Genomic DNA, 13,266 nt, shown 5'->3' with positions numbered 1-13,266 from the left:
TTGTCGTTGTAATTGAAAATAGCCCTTACTGAAATTATACGATGTCTATGGATGGATGATGCTTTTTAAAAAATATTCCAATATAAGAAAACAATGATGTAAATTTTTGAAAAATTATGTACAATTCTAAGAAAATGCAAAAATTACGTTTTTAAGAAAAATTAATATTAAAAGCCCATTTTTGTCGGACAAAATTTTAAAAGTAAAATTACCGCTAACCCGAATTGGTGTGACATTCCTACTAATTTTGACAATCCTTAAAAGAATTAGAAGTCATCAAGGAGAAGGCAAGGCGCTTATATTCATTCATTAATTTATACCAAACTCATACCAAACTCTTAACTTGAAAAAAAATGGTTTGCTACGGTTAGAGTTTATCTATTTAGAGTTTAATTATTTCACAATGATACTGTAGTGGAGTGTAGAGCTATTGTATTTTATTTATTTCACTTAGGCCGGCACATAAACTAACACTTACTCGAAAACTTCGATTGTAATGATTGACGTCATTTTTTTCTATATGAAGGATGTATTGAATTTTTTTTAAATAAACGTATAATTTTTCTTTGAATGCGTAAGCAAGAAACTTAAAGTATTGAGAAGAAATACACCGCTTCTTAATCTTTATGTAGGGCTATTTTAAGTATGCAACTTTACGAGGATAACCTGAAGACTCTCTTTTCTTTAGCTGTCCATCCGAGGTTAGGGGAGGGCGCCACTACTTCCTTGGATTTCTCCACACACACACCATTAAACGTACTGATTAGTAGCTGAGCATGAAGCAGAAAGGGCATTGAATACTATTTTCTAATTGTTAAAAAAATCAATATAGCACCAAATATTTGTAATATTGGCGAAAACACAGAATCTCTCTAACCGAAACAGACCGACACAACGGCAAGATTTTTCAAAGAGAAGAAAAGAACGTGAGTCATTCATGATATTCATCACGTAATGTTTTCGGAAAACACTCCGGGTTGTCCGGCAGCTTTTAAACTGGGTGTTTCCGTATAAAAAATTACGTCAAGATCATCACGAATACTTACCAATGTTTTGAACATTTAAGAGTGAGCTCGCTGACTCTGTTTTTGACTTTCCAAATAGTTAACAGCTAACAAAGCAGCATTGCGTCCACCGATAGCACTCATCTCCATTGCCGAAGCTGCTCGTTCAATTGCATTCACATAAAACACTCCTTCGTCCAATTCGAACGGTAAAAACTTCTCCGGTGGAGAATAATGTGGATAGGCTAACCAATTGACGGATGTATATTCAGGCGTTTGGCTTCCCGTAATGAACAACTGATTGATCATTTCACTCGTCATTGGTTTTCTGGAGAAGACTTTGTAAACAGGTGGTTTGATTGGATCGCCGTTGACATTCCCGTGCGGTTCGATAGTGGTGAAATTCAGCGATTCCTCTTCTGTAGTGAATATGATATCAGGAAGCTTCTCGGCTGACTTATATCCAAAATATTTGTAATCAACAGGTTTGTGTATGAAATTGGCAATCGTTTGCTGGTACCTACCCATATCACTTTGTTTTGGCCAATCCTTGCATTCAGCACACGTGATAAAGTAAGAAGGGATTTCTAAAGGTGCTGCAACAATAACAGCATCATAGGGAGTTTCATTGCCGGCACCTTCAAGATAATACGCAATTTTGCCAGAGCTTTCGTCAATATGTTTCTTGATTGACGTGATCTTTGTGTTGATATGAACTTCAGCTTTAGATTTTTGTAAGAGACGTTGAGGAACATGATAATTTCCACCTTCGACATTCCATAATGACCCTCCTTGAGCTCCGGCTAGTGACACATAACCTGTATTCGTAAATTAGAACTCATGTAAAAGCTATTTTGTAAATGAAAGGGAGGGGGTGCATACAGTCTAACAAGATCACAATTATAAAATTGATTGAAGAGCGCGATATAACTTTCGAGTTACAGGGCTCAAAACTAAATGCAAAGAAATCTATAGCTTTTTGTCGTGACTTTTAACCCTTTTTAAATCCGCCACTGAATTTATATGGAAATAAACTTATAGTAGGGGGAATTTTGTTCGATTTTTTGGAATCGCTCGACTTTTTTGTTAGAAGCACTTGTTATACATTTTTGGAAAGCTAAGGGGTAGGGGAATCGAAATTACTATGTTTCCAATTTTTTTTTCGGACACTTTCGTGTGATTTTTGGACAAATATGACGGTCTCAGGCAAAAATCATAGGGTTAAAAATTAATGAAAATTTTAGCTCGAGAAAACGGAGACCTGTTGTATATTTTTGGAAAGCTCTCAAAAAATTAGGATTAGAGATATATTGCAAGTATAGGTGATTTCTGTACCTAACTCGAGATATTAACCCTTGAAAACCGTGTTTTTCAGCCAGAAACAGCTATTTTGTCCAGTTTTTGCGCTTTTTGAAGCTCAATATCTCGAGTTAGGTACTGAAATCACCTATACTTGCAATATATCTCTAATCCTAATTTTTTGAGAGCTTTCCAAAAATATACAACAGGTCTCCGTTTTCTCGAGCTAAAATTTTCATTAATTTTTAACCCTATGATTTTTGCCTGAGACCGTCATATTTGTCCGAAAATCACACCAAAGTGTCCGAAAAAAAAATTGGAAACATAGTAATTTCGATTCCCCTACCCCTTAGCTTTCCAAAAATGTATAACAAGTGCTTCTAACAAAACAGTCGAGCGATTTTACAAAATGCCCTCTACTATTAAGGTTTTTCATGTTTGATTTGTTACGTAATTTCCGCCATTATGGAAACAAAAATTCGATTTGCGTAAGGGATCGCCTGGATCGCCTCTGCGAATTCGAACGTTTGTTTCCATAATGGCGTAAATTACGCATCTTGACCATAGATTTATAAAGTCTGAAGAGCTAGATGTCGTGCTTTAAGCCATCGCAGGCAAAAAAAAAGTGAATATCGGAAAAAATATTGTTGCTGTTGTTTTCGAAAACCCAAGAAGCTTCTGATTGGTCAAGCGCTAAAATTCTATTGTAATGTCACGTGACTTATGTAAGATTTCCTACTAACCACGGCACACTTTTCAGCAAAAGCATGCCATTTAGCCCTTCGGGCTTTATAAATCTATGATCTTGACCAAACATGTAAATCCTCTAAAGAAAAAGGGTCTAAATATTACCAGTGAATCCATTGATCTCATCAGTTGATTGGCCGTAATTATTTCTGGAAACAGCCGTTAATAACTCGTTAATCAATTCGTCTCCAACACCCTTTTCTTTCATAATTTGACGACTTGTTTTATCAGTGCATTCAACAAAGTAATCACCACCAAGGGCTTTCAACAAGTCCGGTACCGTCCTGAAAAAATATTTTATTCATTACATTCATGACGTTTTATACGGAAGCACCCGAATAGTCCAAGCGTTGGCCAGTAATTTCATTGGATAAAATCAAAATCGGTGGCCAAAACCCAACCGCTGCTTTCGTATAAAACATAACACAATGACAAATATCCACGTTGTCCCAGCTTAATGGCTGACGCGAAAGGATAAATCTTAGATAGATTAAACCTTTTTGAAGGGTAAAGGAGTTTCGAGGGGGGCTATTAAAGATCAATTCCGAGTAAGCTTAAAGAGAATTCATGGCTAAATAATTAAAAAATAATCTTTCAAAATGGTTCTTCTTAGCAAGGTAAAAATAAGAACAACTCAGCCAATTGTACTAATTGTAAATAGTTTCACAGATTAGAATGAAATAGTTATGTGTGACCAAGAGACTGCCTAAAATCCTAGATTACTGGGCCACATAGTTTCTAGAGGGGTCAAGACCCCCCTTAGGTAAGAAGACCCCCCTTAAATGCTAACCCCCCCCCTTAAATGCTAACCCCCCCTTAGGAAATCCATTTCAAATTTCACACCCCCCTTAGAAAATCAGTATAAATAGAACGATTGTACAAGAGTCATAAATCAATGAAGATCCCCCTTATCTAAGAAGACCCCTCTTAGGTAAGAAAACCCCCCTTAGGTAAGAAGACCCCCCTTAGGTAAGAAGACCCCCCTTAGGTAAGAAGACCCCCCCCCTTAACTGGCAACCCCCCTTAGGAAAGTCATATTATTAACATATTAACACCCCCCTTGCTTTTGGTTCATCAAAACCCAAGACCCCCCCCCCCTAAATGTAGGGGGGTAGAAACTATGGGCCATCTACGTGAAATATTGACTTAATCTATCTACCGATTGTTGCAAAGAATCTGAAACACTTCGATTTGTTTACATAAAATAGAAAAAATATAATTCTCACTTGAAAGCTTTGCCTTCATCTTGAATTTGGTAAACCGAAACAAAGTCGGTCAACATTTTCGATAAAGCATCACTCATGTTCTTCAGACTAAAAAATCCATATCGCCAAATCATCTTGATACCGTTCCACCAGCTTGTAGAGGTCTCAACGAAAACAAATTCTTTGCCATTATAAATGCCAAGACGTTCGTTTGACATTGCAACGTTGGTACCAAGGCCTACCAAAGAAGGAGGGAAGAAAAATAATTTTGAATGGAAATTTAAGTGTAAACTGCCATGGTATGAGATAACTTATTTTGTTCGATCTTGTATTGGTAGGTCTGGACCTAGAAGCGCTGCGAAAAAGGCTTCCCTGTTTTTCTTTTCACTCCGTCCGAGTAAATTGAAACGATGTTGTTCGAAAGCTTGGATATCCCGATTGTTCATGCTTTTATGGTTAAAATTTCGAATTCACAGTCAATTATAGCCTATACTAGACGTCACGGCTTTTTCTCTACGCAGTAAAGTCTATTTCACTTTACGACATTTTCGAATGTTTTGAGCCCATGCTTTCGGGCTCCAAACATTCGATTTTTTGACGACACTTTAAGTTAATCATGGGAAGTTCCAATAGATTCAGCGCTACATTACTTTGTGATAAAAGAATATACACAACCTCGCATCACCGTACTCTACTACACCTTAATAGCACGTTCAGATGACAATATTTCTGGAAGATCCTCTTATTATCAAAGAGGCCAATAATAACATACCTAAATCCTTGACAAAATCGACCGTGTATTTATTGCTTGAGTGAATGATGGTACCACCAGATTCGATGGATTGTCCATCGATGGTCACAATGTGTAGACGACCACCAATGTGGTCACTTTTCTCAAACACATCGATTTGAACTGTCTCTCCCAAAGATTTCCTTTAAAAAATAAATTTTCATATAGATAGATTGTGATGAACTGTCGAAAGTGCTAACCACATTAGTTCCAGTACTTTGGGCGTACAAACTTTCGCGAGGTCGAAAAATCGCGAAATTTAGGACATTTACTTTCGCGAATTTGACGAAAAAATGTCTTTCGCGAATTGTTGGATAAAAATTATAATTTTCGAATGAAAAGTAAAAAGTATTCATTAAATCCGATAAAGACGATTGCTCTTCGACTTTCAAAAGGCATTAAGGGATAAAAATATGCCGAAAATTTGATATTTATTACGATTTTGAGGTTTTATAGATTTCCAATTTTATTGAGAAATTTTCGCGAGCATAAACTTTCGGGGCAAAGGCCAAAATTTGCGAAAAGTTTCTGCTCGCGAAAGTTTGTACGCCTAAAGTATTTTTTGTATCACTCCTCAACCCAATTTAAAATCAATAAGTATGGCTATATTTTAGCCTGACCTCATTCTGGCGCAAAAACTCGTTCCAAGTCAATTTTGGAAAAACACAACAATGCATCCACCCAAGGATCAAGGCGTGGGAAATTCCATTGAAGTCCTCAGCCTGCTCAAAAGATTTAAGCAGACATTATTCAATAAATATTTTAGAAAGACTTGAGAGAGGCTATCATAAAAAAATAATTTCTTGACCCAGTTTGTTTCTATAAAAACTGATGACAATATCAAATGATTTGTACTGCTCAAACTTTTTCAATAATTTTAGATATTAATTAATCATACCTGGACTGGGCTCAAATGGATAAAAAAGAACAGTTAGACACGTTAATTCATAACATACTAATCTATTGATATGAAAGTCCTTTAATATGAGACAGATGGTAGTGGAAAATTTGCCGGCAAAAGGTGACCAAAAAATCACATGAAGACGAAATGTTTCACCGATAAAGTATTAGAATATATCTACCAATCCTTGGCGGCGCGGTAAACTTGAACCCAGTGTCTTCTCACGCTTTAAAGAATAATAGGTGAATTTATGATATTCATTACGTAATGTTACGGAAGCAATTAAAATAGTGTCGGCGTTTGCCACTAGTTTTATTGTTTAAATTCAAAAATGGTGGCAAACATCCGGGTTTTTTGGGTGCCTCCGTATAAAACACTAAGTCGTGAATATCACGAATCAAGAAGGACGTGTACCTCAGAAAATGAGTTGCCGAGGCTCCACCGATTCCACTGCCAATAACAGCAACTCTAAGATCCTTTACATTCTGACTGACCAAGTTATCCGAAATATCTTCACCGTTGATCGTATGGACTGTTGCCATTGACAACAAAAATACAATCAGAAGCGAAGAGTTAACCACCATTGTTTACTTTAATTTTCTGCTGTTCTCTATTTTTCATATATCTGTATTCTAAAAAATACGAAGGCAGCAAGTTTGTGACTCTTCCAAATTATTCCGATGGGGGTATTAAACCTGGTAACTCGACTATCCATGGACATGGAAGGAACATGAAAAGAATAGAACCGAGAGCGTCTAAATTATAGAGGTTTTTCAGAGTTTTTTGAAGTTACATAACTTCCGCCATAACCGAAGCAAAGTTGGCGATCCCTCATGGAAATCGAACGTTTGCTTCCATAATAGCGGAAGTTATCTAACTTACTATCAGGTGTCTAATAAATGCCCCCACCCGCTTGTTAATTTTTCACCCCCGACCATATTAGGACCCCCCCCCCCCCGTTTATCAATTTTTGAAAATATTTACAGCTGTCCAATGAAAAGTCCCTTATGCCAGGTTTGGTGTATAATTACCATCGTTTGTGGGTATCTTGAGGTACAATTTCCAACCCCCCCCCCCTGCTTATTAAATTTGAAAATTTTTCCCAACACCCCCCCCCCCCCTGAAGGCACCTGAAAGTAACAAAACATTAAAAATTTATTTTACTACGCTGATTACCGTTGCTTTACTCAGATATCCCAACCAAGAAATAAATATGATATAAAAACAAAAGGCTTTAAAATCAATGAAAACGTTCGAAAAATAACGATACAGGGTTATTTGCAGAACCTTTTTCACTTTTCACTTGTTAAAAATCTTGAAAACCAATAATCCCCTGAAAAATAGGAAAAAGGGGCTGGAAAACAAGTATGATGAGAGACTTAACTCTCTGGCAACATTCAATTCTAAATGACCAGAAAAGTTTGTCCATACTCGTGTATGGATTTCAAATTTCCATTTTAGACAATGAGTCACGTATGAAAATACTGAATGCATTACAAAATATGTACTGTATATATAAAAAAATACAAATAAAAAAAGAAATTTTGAAAAGAAATCCAAAGATATTTTGAATTATTAGCCACCAAATTATTCGATTCTTTTAAATAGTTGAGCTACACGCTTTTTTTAATAAGAATATACTTTATAGAAATGTTTATGATGAAATTGGCCAGAAAATTAAGAATATGGTAAGAATACCATCATTATGGAATTTGGTAGCTGAACCTAAGAATGTCATTTTTAGAGCATTTTGCCGTGAAATTGCCATTTATTACCCAGCAATGCTAAAAGATTCAACAAAAATGTCAAAGTTTTGCTTGAGGTATGTATCACATGCTAGATTTTGGCTGAGATTGGATCCAAACCTAAGAATACCGTAAGAATATTTCAGGATGATTTTCCTCAAAAAGTTAAGAATATTCATAGTGAATTGAAAAAATACCATTCTTATAAAAAAGGGTGTACTTCAATCAGTCATTATTCCCCATCCATTCAGAAATCAAGAGATCCCACTGCCCTGAGTTTTATATCAAATACCTTCAGATTTTTTACAGTCTCGCGTACATTTAAAGCTGGAGAAAAGAGAGAATTCGGCACTCATCTGCAGTCGCCGACTTACTCTCGGGTACTTAATAGCCGGGGGGGCCCGCTAATTAATTTTTCGAAAATTTTCCACCCAGGACATTCTTATTCCAACCCCCCTGCTTATTGATTTTTGGGGAATTTTTTTTTGAAAGTTCCCTCTTTTGCCCTAATTCTGCTGTATCAGCCTCCTTTTCGAACATTTTCCACCCAGGACATTTTTATTCCAACCCCCCCGCTTATTAAATTTTGAGATTTTTTCCAACCCCCCTGCTTATTCCAAACCCCCCGGCTATTAGGTACCCGAGAGTACTTTCTTACGTACTAATTAACTAAATAAAATCAAAGTGTGACCTCTGAATCATTGAAACAAAAATCTATAGCTTACTACATGATTCTTTTAAATACTTTGAAGCCAGCAACGCAACATTTCGCGCACCGATGGCGCTGAATTCCACACCAACTTTCATCCTCTCAATCGCGTTTACATGAAAAACACCATCGTCAAGTCTAAAAGAAATGAACTTTTCTTCAGCTGTATAACGAGGACATGCCAACCAGCTAACCACTTTATAATCTTTCACTTTATCACCAAAGATAAATTTGATTTGCTCTTCAGTGAGTGATTCCCTTGAGAATACTTTATGAACAGCAGGTAAAGTCTTTTGACCATTCGTTTGATACAAGCGTATTACAGTATCATAATTGGTTTTGTCAGCTTTGGTGGTTAGAATGACATCTGGTGTCTCTTGGGTGTCGGGCGCCACATTGTAAGATTCAGTATTCAGTTCACTTTCAACGAAATTAGTGAGTCGTTTTTGGTATTGACCTAAATCGCTCAGTGATGGCCATTCTTAAAAATCAACGGAAATTGTTTTAGAGACCATTTCAGAAGAAAATATTTTTGTGCCATCGGTATCATACATGAAGCACCTAAATCATAGGCTATAAATCATCTCATTCTTTATTTTTTCAGATAGAAATTTCATCAATTAAATTTTCTTCATGGTTTGCAGAGGGGTATGAACAACCCTAGGTTTATTTCATCCCCCCCTTCTGTAATGAAACCTTATTCCCCCTTTTCTGCAGAAAATCTGAACTCGCTCTATGCGCTACCAAAATGATCAAAGAGTACAAAATGTATACAGTCAAGAGTCGCTTTTTAATAACATGATACCTACTATACTTTATACCTAAATAGACTAATATCATGTTTTTGTGGAAGGAGGGCATAGTGAATTTCTAGTTTGTTATTTTGATTTTCTTGATTTATTTGACTAATCTGTTAATTTTTCTGCTTTTAGACTAGATAATGCTCAAAGAAATGAGCGAAAGATCTCGTAAATGTATGGTGTTTTTCCCTGTCTCAAAAAAATGATATACTTTTGTGTTTTGATGGTACAATATTTTTATTTGAAAACAAACTGTGACCATTTGTATATAATTGAGTTGATCAACATTTCCAACCGCCTTTCTTATTTGACGCCCTAATTTTTTAGGCAAATCATAGTACCCCCTACAAAGCCCCCAAAAAAATTGGCATCCCCCTATTAAAAAGAGGGGTGGGTGCAATCTATGTTCATATTTTTTGTAATTTGACCGGTTTATTATTGGACTTTCTAGTTCCGTCCTTAAGAATGGAAAACTTAATGTCAAACCATCACCATAAACGAAATAAATGAAGCTTACCTTGACACGAGTCACAATCTACGTAACATGATGGAATTTCTAATGGTGTGGCAACAATGACCACATCGTAAGATCGACCAGCGTCAGTGTTTTCACCAAGCAAACGATATTGAACGCGTTGATTGCCAGAGCCTTCAGATGATTGGTTGGTCACCAATTTGTCAATACTTTTGACGTGCGAATGATACCGAACTTCAGCTTTGGATGATTGGAAGAGTTTCTGACAGACCTGGTTGTTACCGTCTTTGAAATTCCATACAGGGCCGTCTTTACCTCCTCCAGCAATCAGAAAACCTTGGTGCGAGGAAGTATAAAACATTTTACTTGCGGCAAGATCAAAGACTCGAAAGCTAGAAGTTTTTCATCTAACATTTTTCATTCAACACTGGAAAATAATGTTGGATGAATTTTTGGACTGGTTTGCCCTGGCCTTTACCATTCCTACATTTATCATTTCCATTGGTTTTGAATATCAATATGAATTACCGTACGTTGATCTAATGTCGACATCACTCTTCTAAATTCGACACCCTTCTTTAGGGATGTTAGGGATATAAAAAATAGAAAGGTCTGAATTACTGACAAACAAAAGATTTTTTTCCTCTCTTATTGCTAAGCGGAGAAAAGTAGTTTTTTTTAATCGGCGATTCTAAATCTCTATAAAGAAGGGTGTCGAAATTAGAAGAGGGGTGTCGACAATAGACCAACATACGGTATGCCAGGATATCTCTTTCTCAAGAAAATCTATCTACCTACCAACAAGACCGTTGACATCATCTGCATCTTGACCAAGGTTCCATCGGATGATTGGGTTGATCAGTTCATTGGTAACACTGTCATGAATGTTCTTTTCACGCATGACTTGTTGAAATGATTTTTGGGTGAATTCAAACAGTTGTTGCGTCTCGTCCATTGCTGATAACATCTCCGGAACAGTCCTATGATTGGTTAGTTAGACCATGTTCAGACGTTACGGTTCCGTATCGTTCCGAAACGAAACAGTTCCGAAACAAGTGTGAACGTCAAAATTCGAAACGTTAAAAATAAAGACGTTACAAAGCAAAACAGACCGAAACGGTTTCGCTCCACTTTATTCTTGCTCCTTTCAGAGCCGTCCCGAAACCGATATGAACACGCTTGATCCGTAACGAAAGTTACGCATATAGATGGATAGCAAGCTCGCATCTGCAGGGTTGCAATGTCTGATTGCGCTGTGATTCCTACTATATCGTGATTAGTACCCATTCCGATGCATCGGAGGGCATATCTATCCATCTATATATCTATAGAGAAAGATCTCCAAGATACCCAAAAATAGAGTGCTATTAAAGTTCTAGCCCGGGGTCCTCTTAAAGCATCAGTTGACCCACTGGACATTCAAAATAACCCTCAAACCAAGCAAAATTACTCCCAAACAGAACAAATTCACCAGAATTCACCCCCAGACTGGGAAAATTTTGTTGATTTTTCACTACCTCCCCGGACACTATATCCTCCAATCCCCATGTACGGAAATTTTCTGGAAGAGCCCAATTAAATTCTGAAATCGTAAAATCGTTTAGAAAAACTCATTATTCCTAGCGAAAAAAGGAAAATTGTATTTAAAAAACAAACCATACATCATACATACTCAAATGAAACACCTTCCTCTTGCAGATTGTAAATTCTCTTAAAACTCTTGTCAACAAAGTCGATTGTGTTATCCAGACGCCACAGGTTAAGGGGGCCATAACGCCACGTCGTTTTAACAAGGTCTACCCACCACATTGACGAAGGGAGATTGATCAACGATTCTCCATTCCAAACCCTCATTTTCGCATCGTTTAGGACGTCATTTGTTTCCGAGTCTGTAATATGCAGTGTGTAAAAGTTTGTCCGCTTTTTTTGGGGCACACTGTATAAATACTTTCTCTTTGACGGGAATTTTAATTGTTTATAATTTCTCAGGTTTTCAAGGGCATTCCACTAAAAAGAAAATCTAGGCTCCTCAACATTGGGGGGGGGGGATTGAATAGCCCAATAAATAACCTGTATCTTTGGCGAATTGTACCATGTATCTATGCCCTTTAAGAATGTAGGTACCACCGCATTCAACAGTTTGTTCGTTAACATCAAGGGTGCTCAATCGACCGCCCAATCGATCATCTTTCTCATAAACATCGATGTCAATTGAGTCGCCATGTAGCTTCCTATAAATAAGGAAATTTATGAAAAATTTTAAATTACAGTAAGTACTGTTTGAAAATATGATCAAAGGGGGGAGCAGGGGGGAGGTTTGTAGGGGTTCGAAATACCGTTTTTCCGTCATAATTTTTTCTGAATCCCGGAATCCCGAGAATTGAAAAAAAAAATAACACCGTCACACCGGTTTGTAGAGGTTATAATGACAAAAAATAAGGCTAAATACCGTCACCGTCTGATTTTAAAATACCGTTTTTCCGTCTCTATTTTCGTCAAATCCCGTAATACCGTACTAAAATAGGGCCAATCTCATCACACCGTAAAAGTACAACCCCCCTACCAAAGACATGTAGATAATGGCTGTAAATTTACTGTTAAGAAAGGACTATGTAAACTCTAGATAATTAAATGAGACGATAATTTAAAACATTGTATGAATATATGAAATCTCTTCAGACCTACATTTATCACACTCCTACATAGCGAACCTGAGGAAGTAGCACGTTGATGCACCTCCTATTCCACCCCCAATCACAGCCACTCTTGATTTTCTTCCGAACAAGTTCTGAACTTCTTCGTTTGTGCCCTCATCTGCTTTTAAGGTGCTTGAAAAAGTTTTGTAAAAGAATCCACCGGTTCCAAGGACAGCTGCCGACACAGGAACGACTTTCAACAAAGAAGACATCATTGTGTAAATTTGGGTTTACTGCTGCTGTTTATTGTGTTTCTATTTCTTGTTTGTTTTAGTTTATATACATCTGAAAAGTAAATAAAATGATTCTAATTTTGACTTCTCAATTTTTTAATTTTCAAATTTTGAATGTTTCTTTTTTAGAGAGGGGTTGGGTTAAATTTTTCATTTTTGAAGAGAAATGATATGAAAAATCCTATGCTATCTACTTTCGAACCAATCACATACGATTAAGTCCCACGGAAGTTGGTAGCATAGGATTCGCTCCCAGCTTTAAGGATCATAAGTCTAACTCGAGGTAGAAATATAAATTCTTACTATAATCAATTATGAAAATTCAAACTGTGGCAACTCTAAACCTAAGAGAGAAACAATTATATTATATATTGTAGAACTGAATAAGAAAATAGAAATCAAATTTAGAGCTGGAACCATAAAAATACGTAATGCAAAAATGAAATGATGAGCCTAAGACCAAAGGGAAAAAAACCCTTACTTTATCAGTAGAATTCGTCAGTGAAAAAAATTGTCGGCCAAATATTTAGTCTTTTGTCAATAAAACCGTCATTCACCGTTTTTTAGGCAAAAACTAATTGACAGTAGAGAATAATCGTTAGTGAAAAAATCATCGACATCATGAAACATAAATACCGTGTAACCTTTATAAAATAAAAACG

General features: G+C 36.6%; 2 protein-coding genes across 4 annotated transcripts; both read right to left on the bottom strand.

The window, feature by feature from the left end:
* Nucleotides 1–56: 56 nt before the first annotated feature.
* On the bottom strand, nt 57–6,574 carry LOC136821316 (prenylcysteine oxidase 1-like). Of its 2 annotated transcripts, XM_067077549.1 has the most exons (6): nt 6,361–6,574; nt 6,128–6,172; nt 5,028–5,188; nt 4,277–4,493; nt 3,156–3,334; nt 57–1,822 (listed from the first exon to the last, which is right to left on the bottom strand). In XM_067077549.1, exons 1-6 carry the CDS (start codon nt 6,528–6,530, stop codon nt 1,062–1,064), a joined length of 1,533 nt encoding a protein of 510 aa, XP_066933650.1. In that variant the 5' UTR covers nt 6,531–6,574; the 3' UTR covers nt 57–1,061. The 2 variants fall into 2 exon arrangements, with proteins under 2 accessions (XP_066933650.1, XP_066933651.1); XM_067077550.1 differs by lacking the exon at nt 6,128–6,172.
* Nucleotides 6,575–8,011: 1,437 nt separating this feature from the next.
* LOC136821328 (prenylcysteine oxidase 1-like) lies at nt 8,012–12,652 on the bottom strand. 2 transcript variants are annotated; one of them, XM_067077562.1, is made up of 6 exons: nt 12,387–12,652; nt 11,746–11,906; nt 11,348–11,564; nt 10,474–10,655; nt 9,718–10,011; nt 8,012–8,881 (listed from the first exon to the last, which is right to left on the bottom strand). In XM_067077562.1, the coding sequence occupies exons 1-6, from the start codon at nt 12,584–12,586 to the stop codon at nt 8,406–8,408; spliced, it is 1,530 nt and encodes a 509-aa protein (XP_066933663.1). In that variant the 5' UTR covers nt 12,587–12,652; the 3' UTR covers nt 8,012–8,405. The 2 variants fall into 2 exon arrangements, with proteins under 2 accessions (XP_066933663.1, XP_066933664.1); XM_067077563.1 differs by lacking the exon at nt 12,387–12,652 and adding an exon at nt 12,361–12,382.
* Between the last annotated feature and the right edge of the window lie 614 nt (nt 12,653–13,266).

The sequence above is a fragment of the Clytia hemisphaerica genome, unplaced genomic scaffold, assembly GCF_902728285.1.
Source record: "Clytia hemisphaerica strain Z4C2 unplaced genomic scaffold, Clytia hemisphaerica genome assembly, whole genome shotgun sequence".
Lineage (NCBI taxonomy): Eukaryota > Metazoa > Cnidaria > Hydrozoa > Leptothecata > Clytiidae > Clytia > Clytia hemisphaerica.
The sequence above is the reverse complement of the archived record's forward strand: the minus strand, read 5'-3'. Positions and strand labels throughout refer to the sequence as shown.